The 13,984-nt window shown below is 42.9% G+C and overlaps 1 protein-coding gene across 2 annotated transcripts in view; it reads right to left on the bottom strand.

The window, feature by feature from the left end:
* The window catches only part of jag2b (jagged canonical Notch ligand 2b), a 36,986-nt gene that overhangs the window by 9,638 nt on the left and 13,364 nt on the right, over positions 1-13,984 (bottom strand). The window contains exons 4-15 of one of the 2 annotated variants that reach the window (XM_027149185.2): positions 10,491-10,745; positions 9,738-9,798; positions 6,703-6,833; positions 5,857-5,976; positions 5,622-5,735; positions 4,541-4,654; positions 3,055-3,168; positions 2,602-2,648; positions 2,298-2,474; positions 618-780; positions 289-453; positions 82-195 (exon numbers count right to left, since the gene is read on the bottom strand). In XM_027149185.2, the coding sequence (XP_027004986.1) occupies positions 82-195; positions 289-453; positions 618-780; positions 2,298-2,474; positions 2,602-2,648; positions 3,055-3,168; positions 4,541-4,654; positions 5,622-5,735; positions 5,857-5,976; positions 6,703-6,833; positions 9,738-9,798; positions 10,491-10,745 (1,575 nt within the window). The remainder of the gene's footprint in view (positions 1-81; positions 196-288; positions 454-617; positions 781-2,297; positions 2,475-2,601; positions 2,649-3,054; positions 3,169-4,540; positions 4,655-5,621; positions 5,736-5,856; positions 5,977-6,702; positions 6,834-9,737; positions 9,799-10,490; positions 10,746-13,984) is intronic. The other variant, XM_027149186.2, reaches the window with a different exon arrangement.

Here is a 13,984-nt window from a genome sequence, read left to right as displayed (position 1 = left end):
AAGAGAGGAATGCAAAGTGAGAAAGAACCGAGAGGGAGCAGGACAGTTGAGAAGGAAGGTAGAGATGCCAGCTGCACTCACTGAGGTCACATAGTTTGCCCTCCCAGCCATCAGGACAAAAGCACTGGAAAGAGTTGACACCATCAATGCAAGTCCCACCATTGCGACATGGACTACTCACACAGTCATTCACATCTGAAAGAGAAAGCAAGGGATGACTGGAGTAAAAGCACACATTGAGTACGGAAAAGCAGATGAAGAAAAAGTCGAGATGGCAGGAGGACTCACTTTCATGACAATAAGTGCCAGTAAAGCCAGGATCGCAGGTACAGGTGAAGTTGCCGCTGGGCTGACTGACGCAGTGGCCATGAGATCCACATACATTGGACGAGATGCGTCTCACGCCACCGACTGATGTGTTGCTTGCTACAGTGATTGTGCAGCTGTCAATAACTATGAGACAGAGGGTGGGGGGGAAGCAAATTTGCCGATCAGGCACGTCTATCTAGATATAATCAGGACTTTCGGTAAGTGTTTTATTCTGAACTGTGCTAAAAAGAGAAATGGTTTATAAAAAAAAAAAAACACATTTATTGCACAGGGCTGGTTTTCATTACCCTGGCAGGGGGCAGTCCTGCAGTGATCCTTGCGATCTGCACAGGTCTTTCCCTCATAGTCCTCAGTGCATGCACAGTAAAAATCTCCCAGCATACTGTGGCAGGCTGCTTCATTCTTACATGGGTTAGGCTCACAAAGGTTCGGGTTCCAACGGCTTTGCACCTATGAACACAGACAGATGAGAATGCGGGTTTGGAAAAGGCATAATAAATAATAGACACAGGATGACTAGGACAGTGAGCGAAGCAACGAAGGTGAGTGAAGTCATGATTTACTTAGGGTCTTGGCTCTTAAGATCTCTTCAACTTTTTAAATGATAGCGATGAACAGAGTGGCAGAAGCTAAGGAAGCATGTGAGGAGATGAGTGTGACATCACCTTCACACCGGGGGCTGATCCAAACAAACCATAAAACTGAACTTTTCTGTCTAACAGGATTAAAAAACATTTACATTTTTATTAGCTGTGACCTCTAGGCCACATAAGCGACTTTAGACCGAGTGTGCCTAGAATGATCATTTACTCCATAATATTTCAAAATTCAGGGCAGAGAAGTACTTTGGATTGAAATCTGCTCCTCTTGCGCAAGCTTCTAGCTCCACACCACTTTAGCAGTATATTTCCATTCTCCACTATACACAAAACATTTTCAAGAGGGATGAACTGGGAGTGAATTCAAACAAGACTCTTAGTAGGACATCTTGCTAGTTGCCATGTAAGGTGTTTTGTTGGGCTTCGGCCTGGTCATTCTTCCCCTGATGCATGTCCGTGTATTTGGCTGTCTGTGGCTCTGTCGATTTATTTATTTTATTAGGGATGTTCAGTTTATACAGAGAGAGGCTTTTGGCCTGTTAACAGCACTTATCCCTGCAAAAGATCATGACAGAACGGCAGACTGCTTCAAGAAAAAAGTCCATGCAGTCCAGTGCAGGTAATTCAGCAGTACTTTTAATCACGCATTTCGCCATCTTAAATGTTAGACTGTTAGCATGTGCAGAGATTCTTAAAGAGGGCTATCGCAGATCAAACATTTGACCTGTTTATCCCCCATGCCATCTATGAACGAGGAGCTCTTTGCAGGCTAACAGGAGCACAATGGCATGCCAAGCATGAATTGAACGTAAAAAAACAAGGCCTTCTCGTTCCTGGGCTGTAAGTGGGCAGCCAGCCAGTTAGCCCAAAAAAAGAGTTGCCTCATTCACTACATCCTTTATTTTTAGCCTGTACAGTAAGCCAAGACTGGCTCCGGACCAGCACCTCTATAGAGATCCACTTCAAACTCTCCGCTGGGTGGCAACAAGCCCCAGACCGGACCATCAATAACAAGACCAATCGGGCAGGATTAATACCTTCCTGCTCCCACTTTTACCTGTGCTGGAATAGTAGCACTGATTTGCCCTGCATCAAGGCTCATCTGTAGCTAAAACACAACTAAACCTTTGTCTGCATGCCACACATTCAGTATGAATACTTGTTTCTATATACATCATAAAAAGGAGCCACAGAATATATTTTTAAAGTAATTACTAAATATTATTACAAACTTTAAAATCATATGACGTTTGTTAGGCTTTTCTGAGTTATAGACACTCAGTGAGTATGTTACATTAGGAGCATATCTTAAACGGCAATCCTGCAGGCTTCATAAGCTACCCTTACCCGATTCAAACACCGACTCACCTCACACAGCATCCCAGCAAAGTCAGGCATGCATTCGCACACAAAGCTATCCAGCACCACGTGACAGCGACCACCATTCTGACAGGGGTTGCTGGCACATTTGTTCCTTTGGATCTCACAATGCGTGCCTACAAAGCCTGGTGGACACTGGCAGTGATATCCTCCCAGTGCTCCTTCCTGAAAGTAAACCAAATGATCACTCGGGGCAAATGAAATTTGAAAAATTTGGGGGAAAATATCAGTGAAAGCCATTTTCCACATTTTCCGTCAACAACAAATAGAAGTACAACTGAGAAAGTTCTACCTTGCAGGTTGCGCCATTCTGGCATTGTCCATGGCATCCATTTACATCTAAGAGAAAAGAGTAAAACAAACTGTAAACAAAGTGAAAACCAAACAGAGTCCGGTTTTGTTAATAATTAACAGCATGCGGTTAAGATGACGAAAAACTTGCATTAGTAAACAAAATAAAGTTACTTCAATCAGCACAAACTAACAGGCCACTAAGCAGAAAGCAAGAACCCAGCATGCAACAGGAGCTGAAGTCTATGACACTCTATGTGGTGTACATATCCCTCCAGAGTATCAAGTGCACAGAGAGGAAACCCTGGCTGCAGAATGGGTCATCCGTGTGTGTGAATGTGTGCTCGGATATCAGAGATAGAGAGAGACAAAAGAAGAAGGAGAGCGGTCAACGCTAAAGAGTGTGGAAAGAGAGCTGTGGCACAGTGAGCAGAGAACATGAGGAGATACTGACTGATGTCACAGTTCTGTCCAGCCCATCCTTGAAAGCAGTCACAGTGATATCCACCAATCAAATTTTTGCAAGAGTAAGCATTTTTGCAAGGATTCCCCACACATTCATTCACGTCTGTGGATTAAGGAGAAAAAGAGCAAGGATGAGAAAGTGGGAGGGCAAAAAAAAAAAAAAAAGTCCAGGAAAGTGAGAGGAAAAACCCCAAGATCTGACTTTGTTGCCCCACCACCATCAAGCATTTTTAAATGTCTCGTAGCTTACGACTGTACCAATCAGCAAAACAAACTATTAGATGTTGCATCAGATACTGCTCCTAATTTTATCCTCTCCGCAATAACAATACATAGTCAACTTCCACTGCAAAGATTCTTTAGCTTTCAAAGCTGACCCTGAGAAAAAAAAAAAAGGGTGGCATGACCCTCGCAGATCCTGTTGTGAAAGAGTCCGAGCTTATTAGGTTGATTAAATATTTAGCAGGGGCCCCTGGCGAGGCACCTGTCCTCTGGGAAACATGATTCCCAGCTTCAGCGGGGCCACGAAATGTGAGCCAAGGCTATGGTTCGAACTGTAAGATGAGTGCTCAGGCTCTGGTTCCCTTTCTGCACTGTTTACAGGTCATCCTCTGCTTCCTCTCTTGCATCCTGCACTTCCTAGGACAAGAGCATGACGAGGAACAAAAGCAAGCAAACCCTTCAGTGCAGTTAACAAGGCTGGACTGATCACAGAAAACAAACAGTCATCTCCAGGTCTGTTCTGTGGGAACTGTACAATGTACTATCCTTCCTCCATTTGCTGGTATCAGGTTACACTCTGCTTCTCATAAAGCTTTAGCAATTACTCTCCTATAGCACAACACATATACTGCTAGTCACCCACTAAGCATGCAGCTTCAGTAGTCAAACACAATTATGTTTACCAAGTCAGTCCAGATCAGACAATCATGCATCAACAGGCTTGTTTGCCAGAATTAACAGGACGCAGACAGTAGGACGTTGCATGGGATAGTATAATTCGATACACTAATGTTTTATTAAAATCAGTGAATGCAGCGCAGTTTTTTTTCCCTCTTCAGCTTTAATTATGGCTATGGAGTCCTGACTGTTCTAATAATGACTGATCCTCTAATCCCATCAAATCCCTACACCACTACAACAATAATCATTATAATCCTACTGAAATCATTAGAAAAAGTCGTTTCTATACATTATTCTATTCTATAACTTTTAGATTATTTTCTTACAACGTTACATCCAAGCTGTTGGTTTCATATACCTTTCTACGTCGCTCTCGTTAAGGGTGTCTGCCAAATGCCATAAATGTAAATGTCAATATGCTGTGAGCTCTAGATAAAAATCCAACCTATTGCTGACGATTCTTTTACTCTGCTGTTTGACCTATGAATGATACCTCGTTGATATGTGAAACATAAACTAAATTCCAATTAATTCCAATGGAATGCATAATAGTGAACATGCAGCAGTCTTACCTATCTTACAGGTCTTCCCAGCCCATTGCGGAGGACAGACACACTCAAAGCTGTTATCCAGATCGATACACGTTCCTCCCTGAGCACAGGGACTGGAGGCACACTCGTCCATGTCTGCAACCCAAACCAGAACAGGGCTTTCTTCACAACCATAATAGTGATCATGTGCTGGAAACTTACAGCCGGCTGCTCTTAACTCTCAGTTCTCTCGAAGCAAAACATTTTCAATATTAAACCATTTCTGAGGTCGATGAACCAAATGGATTCACATGAACAGGATTTTACTGCACAGTAAATGAGCAGTAGCTTTCCATATAAAACACTGAAACGCTGTGATTATGTGGTGGGTGGTGGTCAGCAAAATCAGTGTAAACATAGACAGGGACACACCAAGAGACAGAGACACAAACAACAGTACTAAAACCAAAGTGTATCAGTAAGAGACTGCTGACTTCACACTGTAAAACAATTAATCCAATGTCTAGCATAGTAGCTAGTGAGCGGATTAGCTGTCCAATCCTCACAATTGTGATGCTGGTACTAATAAGTGAGTATAGGGGCATCACAGGTCTTCCAGGAGCCAAACACAACAATGGAAGAAAGGCACAAGACAACACCTTTTTCTATTTTTTTCTTTATGGATATGTTAGAAAGTTAAGAAAAACAAGGCATACATGCCAAGTTGGTGTATCTACATAGGTGCAAAATTTTATATGTCCCTCCTGTTGCTATAGTAATGTTTAAACAGCTCTGCATGTGAACTGGAGAAACCTGGCAGGTAAATGGAAAGGGAACAGGCAAGAGGGGTAAAAGGGAATTGAGAATAGAAAACATAGCAAATCTTCTTCTAAGAGAGAATGAGAATTTTAGATAAAGAAAGAGAGATCAAGTGTTCCTAATTTGCAGAGGATGGCTCCAAGCATGGAACTCCATTCTCGGTCAATCAGCACGATAATTCACTGTAATCCAGGTACCTACATATCCTCAAGCTAGACCTGACTGAACACCCAGAAACCCAACATGTGACAGCTCAAACCCCAAATCACATAATACATGGTTATAATGATATACAAATGCCCACCTTTAGCACAAGTAGGACCCTCCCAGCCTGGAGGACACTGACACTCAAAGCCAGATGAAACCTCATGGCAGGTGCCACCGTTGGCACATGGGTTTGACACGCAGGCATGCTCAGCTGCAAAGACAATTCCATAGAAAACAGTAGTTACTAATTCTACCTCGCACTAGTCCTTCAACCAGTTCCAGCAGCCATGAAATCTCACACATGAAATGCTGTGCACCACTCATTTACTTACCGATCTCACAGTTCTTGCCTGAGTATCCTTCAGGACAGGCACAGTTGTACTCATTTGGCTCTGAGTTTATGCAAGTGCCCCCATTAACGCAGGGATGGTGTGTCCCACAGTAGTTCAGATCTGTATGGGGAATAAAAACACATTAAATGCCCAGAAATAAAAATTGCAGTTGCTGATCAAGCTGGCCTTGCACAGTTTTAATAATAAAACCGATCTGACCCTTCTGACACAACCTGTCAATTGGGAGGACATCTTTTTCTGGGAATGGCAGCTGCATAACCATGGGCATGGGGTCTGCATGCTCCCAGCATGCCTTATACGGTGAGGCCTAGCACATAAAGCCTGATAAATAAATAAAGAGAGGGCCACAGGGAGCAGGGACTGACGACCTCACAGCCGCCTCACATTCCTAATCGCCTTCCAGGACGCACGTCGGCTGGAGGATCAGATGTCCGAGCTCCACTCCAATCACGACATCAATATCCAGCACGTTGCGAGTGCACTCGGTCACATGACTAAGAGCTATGCTGACACTGCAGCCAACAAATCAGCTAAATGGAAGTGACTGGAATTCCATTTGTTGTGCAGTTATGTATTGAATGGTCTGATATTTAGCCTTGGTATGCATATCAGCAACTATTAAAAATGTATAAAATCCAATGCAAGTGTCTGACTGTTAAATTCTTGAACTGATTTTTTTTATTTATTTCATCTTCATTAAATACATATTTGTTTTTCTGTATAGTTTACTACCCTTTAAACTTTCCTTGTTTTTCCTGTATATTATTGTAATAACTTATGTAAACATTTGTAAATAAAATCATTTCATGATGTTATTATTCTTACCTTTATCACACAGCAGTCCCCCCCAGTTCTTCTCACAGTTACAGTGCCATGGGATATCACAAGTCCCATGCACGCATCCGGGGTAGGGCAGACATTCGTCACAGAATGGACCCTGCCAGCCGTAGTTACACCTGAAAACCATGAGAGCAGCACTATGAAGGATATCAAAACAAGCCTGCATTTTCTTGCCAGTGCCTCAAAGCAGTGTTTCCAGACACCCAATGTGAGCAGGGTGGCAAAGGCTACGAACACTTCCAAGCTCATAAACACATGTTTGGTGTCTTGGTTGGAGCCAGAGTGGGGATGTGGAGGAGCAATGGTGAAGAGTTAGCTAATCACTGGTTTACAGCAGCACTATGCTATTCCAAGGCCAGTGGTTTTCTTTCCCTCTCGTTCTGTCTCAGCTGTCTTGTCATTTCTGGGGAGGTCTATTTTAAGACGTTAGTCCTATAGGACAAACACAGCCAAACTCTGACTGCTGCCTACAGAGACATGGCTCCTGTAGCTGTACCTCATTGCTTAGCAGCCACAGAGACAGTTTGTTTGTAACGCAGGCATCTTTACACAATCTCAAAGAACACATCATTCAAAATGTAAGTTCTTTTTTTTTTAAAGAAACCAAGCTAAACTCTAAGGGAAAACAATTGGACTTTAAAACAGCAACTGTATGAGTGAACCATAATCTCATTTAAAAAGTAAACCATGTCATGCAGTACTGTTTAACACCCTTATACCAGTTAATCTCATTTAATAAGAGTCCTGTGCATTACTGCATTTTAAGCTTAAACATCACTGTCATTTCAGTACACCCTAGGGCAAAAAAAAAGGGCCTAGGAAATTCTCAACCTTAAATGTGCTGCAGCTCATTTAAAGTTAGAGCCAACTTGCACCGAAGCCACCTTCTTGACAGCCTGTCTTTCATATTATCTTTGGAAAGTCATTAAAACATTGTCAAATCAACGGGTAAAAGCTATTTTGTTTGACATTTACCCCAAGGGCCAAGAAAGAAAAAACCCACAACACACACAATTTAATAAGTAAAAATCTAACAAACAAGCAGACTGAAAATCAAATAAACCAAATAAAACAAGAGTTAATACGGAACAGCTTTTACATCTATTCGTTTTTAGGGATCATTTGCAGACTGCTTCTTTCCCAGATGTGTCAATATTTTCCCATACGACCTGAATGGCCTCTCCTATATGATAGACAGGCAAGGTGTGTTAAGGGTATTAACAAAAAATTGGGTCCGAACCTGTTATGAAACAATTTTGCAGCAAAAAGTACCTTGGCCCATATTCTGCCCTAGAGTGCATTTGTTCCAGATACAACTTTACTACAGAACATGATAGACTACATAGGCTCTCCAGCACACACTAAGTAAGGGAAGCAAAACTCTCAGAAGCTTGGAGGCATTCAGTGTTGCCAAGCACAGCCGAACGCAAGCTTGTTCACTCTAAAGAGAAACAACTTGGCAAATAAAGTTTAATGTGCTAAGACAAGTCCACAATTGTTAGGAACAAGCCTGGAAAACCTATAAGTTGATACTTGCAGCCTTATGCGTTGCAGCCAGAAGGCCTGAATACATATTCCTCTATAATTTTTTACTTTAATTCTATGGTTGGGTGGAACAAACAAAACCCAGCATCTGACTGTCTTTAGATAACACATCTTCTATTTTATTCTTATTAAAAAAATGGCTGCAATTTCAGACCACTGCCTCTCCTCTTTCCTTCCCAGACCAACTAGTCTGATGACAGCAGTGAAACAAATCACTGCATCCTGCAAGGCATGGGGGGGGTCCCCCATCCTCCCAACATCCTCCTTTTTATTGGTAGCAAGCATGGTCAATAAATCTGCCTCCCAATCTATAAACTAAGTCAACTGAGATGAACAATCACAATCTCCTGTTCAAACAGCCCTCATGGCTCATGGCCTACATGCCAATCAGTGGAACCCTAGGGGCACGGGTCACCCAAATATACCACTGCAGTTACAGCTTCCCGATAGCTGAGGGCTTGGTATTGAATGTCAAAGAATATTCAACAACCAGCCATCATCGCCCCACTATACATTCCAGGTCTGTTGACTCTGTGACAGGTCCACCCATGCATCTACAAGACACTCCATGCTCTGCAGCAGCAAGCGTCAGAAAATCACACAGCTGAGCTATACTCTGGGGCCTGTTTCAGGGAGATTGAATGAGGTTTGAAGGAGGATCTAGGCTCTTCCTGTGGTTTTAGGAAGCATGGCTAGCCAAGCGCAGGCCAAGAGGCAGGAAGAGACAGAGGGGATGGTGACGTCAGAGGATTCCACAGCAAGCTCCAGCAGAGGAAGCATCACTCTTTCCTCTGCTACAAGCATAGATAAACTAAATTAATTTTTTTATGATCTGCTTTAGGAGATGTTCATGTTTGAACACACCAAGATTTAACAAAACAGAACAAGAAAATGTGTTTATGTGCAATCCTGGGATGCCTGGAAATCTGAGATTTGAACTTTAAAGGCACATAATTAAAGGATGATTTGCGAACATTAAACAAAGACTTGAGCGTTGAGGGAAACTGAGGATCATTTGAAAAATTTGGATTTGTATGTGTAGGAACATCAGGCAGCTTTGGCATTGCATATAGTCCACATATACCTTCAATTTCTACATCCTCAGGTCCTACAGTCTAACAGTTCCTACATTGTCGGCAGTCAAAACACAACAATGCCCAAAATCAGTAAGGTCTACACGCTAAGCAATACAGAAAGCTAGAAAGCTTACAGTGTGGCTTGAAAGAAAACTGTGTTGTCCCCCTAACTCCCTCCTCCAATTACTGATATCTCTTTCAGTATGGTCTACTTTAGTGAGTGGCACAAACAAACATGGAAAAAAACAGCTTGCACAAATACCGGCTCCGGTGCACTGATTAATTAATGGTAAAGTAAACAGGTCAAAAGCCCTTATCAGCATGCACACATATGGCCTGCTGAACTTAAGCAGCCAGATCAGCTGGGCTAAGCGAGCATGAAACCACACTGTCACTTACGTGCATTCCCCGGGCACCGAGCAGCCTCCGTGAATCAGATTACAGCCCTGCTTACAGATTGCTGCAGAGAAATAAACAGAAAGAGAGAAATAAAGACAGAGAGAGATATAGGATGAAGTTGGCAGAAAGAAAGGATAAGGAAAAAAACGTCAGTCTTGTTTGTTTACACTGACTCATTAAAGACATGAAAAGATTGAGGGAGAATTTATGGCACATTGTTTGACTTGAGAACATGGCACATTTATGGCCCTACATAAAACAAACAAAAAAAAACAACAACAAAAAAAAACACCCCACCCCACTACCCTATGTCCTCATACCCTAGTTGTTCATAGTGGTGTGGTGATTTAGTGTTTAACAGCCTCCCTGCCACCCTCAAACACTCAATCCCTAGCCACAAAAAACAACCATTCAGTTCTAGGATTGTTTATAGGACGTGGTGTAAACGACACCACTTCCTGCATGAACTGAGCTAATGTGGCTAATGGAAAGTGTGACTCCAGGTCTGTGGAGGTGTCATTTACAGAACATCTCACTTCAGGCTGAGGAATAAAGATTACTGGGCTGTGAAACCGTAAAGAGTGACAGGCTTCTTTACATGGTGCTAAAGGTCATAGTTTAAGAGGTTTCCTGGGTTCAAACATTCATGTCCTAATGAAATAAAGCCTGCTATAACAAATTCCCAAGGTTATGTCAAAGGCATATTGGATTCTACTGTGCATCCCATTGAATAAGCATTTTGATTTGTCTTACCAGTTCGACAGTCATGTCCCATCCACCCTTCAAGACAAACAATGTTTCCAGAAGGATCACAGCGGTAATGACCGAAGTAGTCGTCACGTGGCCGGCACTGCTTGTTGCACTTGATGCCGTAGTAGTTCTCGTCGCACTTTATGCGGACGCGGTACTCCAGACGGGCTGTGGTCCCAGGATAGACGATGACCTGCCATGGGTCCCCAGGGTTTGCCATGCCTGTGTGAGCATGACGTTCGATCAGCAGCTCCTCACCTGAAGAGTCAGAGAGGGTGACTCAGGACAGCAGACAAGCTGTGCAGCAACATCATTATTCTTATTGGTGCATTTAAATGCTTTTTAGTCCATTGTTACCACCCCCACAACAGCCAAACAGAGAAAGATCTAAAGACACCATACATGTGCTCACACACACACAGACACACACACACAGACACACAATACAGGAACAAAAGGGAGATCATTATGTCCAACAACTGCAGGGAAGACCCCCAACATAAAGCCATAAAACCCCAACCTGCTACAGTGACTCAATCTTTCTTGAACCTGCCAGCTCCCTGCACAGAAAGTCCACTTGTCTCATACAGCCTCATAACATCATCTAATAAATTCACTGCCAAAGTAGAACTGGGTTTTTTGGACTGCACTGATTTTAAGCAAAATGTGTGTCATACTGCATCTCTCCATGGGCTGGTGAAGAATCAGTGCTGAGAGAGTGGTATAACCAAGTGCTGTTACTAGGGAGAGCTGGGCAGACAGAGACAGGAGGGGATACTCTCTCACTCACTCTCTCACACACTCACTCAAACACACACGAATTGCCTGACTTTCACATTGCAGCTTTTAGTCCTTGAAGGATTTATACATTCCACCACACCTTCCCTTTAGAAAATTCAACCTCATCCCATGGTTGCATGATGGCACAAGCCTGAGCAAGATTTTCACCAGTGCCCGTGGGCACTAGTATTAACTCTTTCTTTCACCAAGCTGCCAAATCCAACAAAGAAAACAATCTTTATCATGGTAGGATCAGAGACAGCAAACAATCACAGTGGAAGTGGGGGCCTGAGATTTCCTGTGGCCTGATGCTTTGACTGTAAGCCCACCCTCCCCCTTCATTTAGCTATTCTCTCACGCAAACACACGTTCATACATAGGCACTCACGCAAATGCATGTACACGCACTCACACGCACATACATGCACACACACACACACACCTTCCTCTCCATTCACTGACATTGTCAGACAAATTAAGCAACAAAAACAGAAATAGCCCTGGCGCGTCCAGATAAAGAACAATGGAGTGAGATTTTTGCTGGGCTGCTCTGCCCAATGTCTAAACACTACCCTGTCCAGAGCCCTTCCTGCCTTGTAAACACAATGCACTGGGACCTTTCCTGAGGCCTGTGGGGCCCACCAACATGCACACAGCTCTTACATACTGTATGCTCGCTTTGAATATCGTCTCACTCTTAAAAAGACGCTGTACGTTTAGCTCATTCTCTTAATAATAATGGCCAATAATGGATAATGGATTCTTTTAGCCATGTAAAGCTTTCACTTTGGCAGTTTTAACTTGCCCTTCTTAACCAACAGGACACAAAGACAAATCTGAGAGGACAAATCTTTCCAATCGAATTTATGAGACATAGAAGAATGTGCTGGAACGCGTCCAGTTTGAGGAAAGGAGAACATCACACAATGTGCAGGAAACACAGCCCCTTCACACTGCATACTAAACACACCATCAATCAGCATTACAAAGCTCATTACAATGCTGTGTCTGATTTTTGACGCTGGACAGAGTGAGGACACGTGGCAGCGATGGACTCCCGCTAGGACAAGATTATTACTGCTTGGCACAATTCAGCTTTTCAAACAAGTAACAAAAAGGGCTGTCTCTGAAGTGCCAACACAACACTGTGGGATTTACAGCAGTTTGGAGGTCTTTATTATAGCACCATTTATGTTTACATAAATAAACAGGTTTTACAAAAGTCAGCAAATGGTAATGCATTTCCATTAAAATACTGTTAGGCAAATAATCTAAGACATGAGTGGAAAAAATTTGAATATGGAAACATACAAGTGCCAGCCTAATAAAATCATGGAGAGACTGGAAAACCCACTTTAGACACTATTCAGCTAAAAAAAAATTAAAAATAATCTGTTTCCCACCATGTCTTAAATGCATCTTATGCCTATTAAAGTATACATGATAAGCCAAATAAAGTGTGGCGCTCTTTTCTTGCTTTTGCTTTAAAGACTTTAGTGAGGTTTCCATTCTCTTAGAGTGAGAGAAAGAGTAAAAGTAGGCAAATATTTAAAAAAGTACTGAGGGTTGGGTAGCATCCTTTAATAAGAAGCCAATCACCATGTTCAAGGAAAAACCACAGCTCTGCCATTGCTGCTGCCTGAGTCCATCACAGTCTCCAACATGAACGTACAGATCGGATTAACATTTTCACATCTGACCGAAATTCATTTCTGCGTACACCAAGGTCAGCACCACACGGGGAAATAGTGCCGGACCACACTGACGCTCTCGTAGCTGAATGGGCCACAGTCATGTTCCAGAATTTAGCTTGAGAGACACAACCTCAGGCTTAGAATAAATATTTTGCACAGATTAACTGTAAATGTTGAGGTCATTAAGGATTTTTCCTTTAATACCAACTAACCTGCCTCATCTTTGTTAAAGATACATTCTGGAAAGCTGCAGGAACAACATGACAGAGAGGTGGGAGATGATTTAATAATATCTATATATAACCTCTGGTCCATTCATGTCCTTAGCCTTGTTAGGGACCTACTCACCTACTCAACAGCTGCTGGAAATGAAATATATACACACTTCATTTGCAGGCACCTTCTTGGCCTCCATCTTATGTGAACATACTAACATTGCTCTTTGTGTTAAAATAAAAACTTCCTCCAACATAAAGGTCTTAAATGGCACAGCATAGTCTCTCAGCACCCACAGGGGACAGGCCCAGGATGAGTGTGGACACTCACTCTCTCCAGTCTCTCCCATTGTCTTAGCCTTCTGCTTGGGGAGAAGCTGGAGAGAAAAACAGGACATAATGACTTCACACTACAGGAGAGGCGCATGTTTGCATTTTCCAGAGGCCGGGATGTACAGTCATCCTACCGATCGCATCCGCACTTCAAAGGCTGCCCCCCTCTGCCAATACATTTCTTGCCAGCGTCCACCTTCTCTCGCATAAGTTAAATTCTTTCGCTTGACCCCCTTCCTCCCGACAAGTCCTCAAGCGAGACAAAGGCGGTAGAATCAGCAGCCGGACGGACGAAGGAAAACAGGATACAGCTGCGGCCTGATGGCGCCCAGATTCACTCTAGAATCTCCATATACTGGAACCCAGAAGAGAGGCCCCTTAGACTAACCAATACTAAATACAACCCACAGGCCAGCATCAATACTAAGAGTACCACAACAACGGATCCCATATTGCACAGTACAAACAGCCTCAG

This window comes from Tachysurus fulvidraco, chromosome 16, assembly GCF_022655615.1.
Source record: "Tachysurus fulvidraco isolate hzauxx_2018 chromosome 16, HZAU_PFXX_2.0, whole genome shotgun sequence".
NCBI lineage: Eukaryota > Metazoa > Chordata > Actinopteri > Siluriformes > Bagridae > Tachysurus > Tachysurus fulvidraco.
The sequence above is the reverse complement of the archived record's forward strand: the minus strand, read 5'-3'. Positions and strand labels throughout refer to the sequence as shown.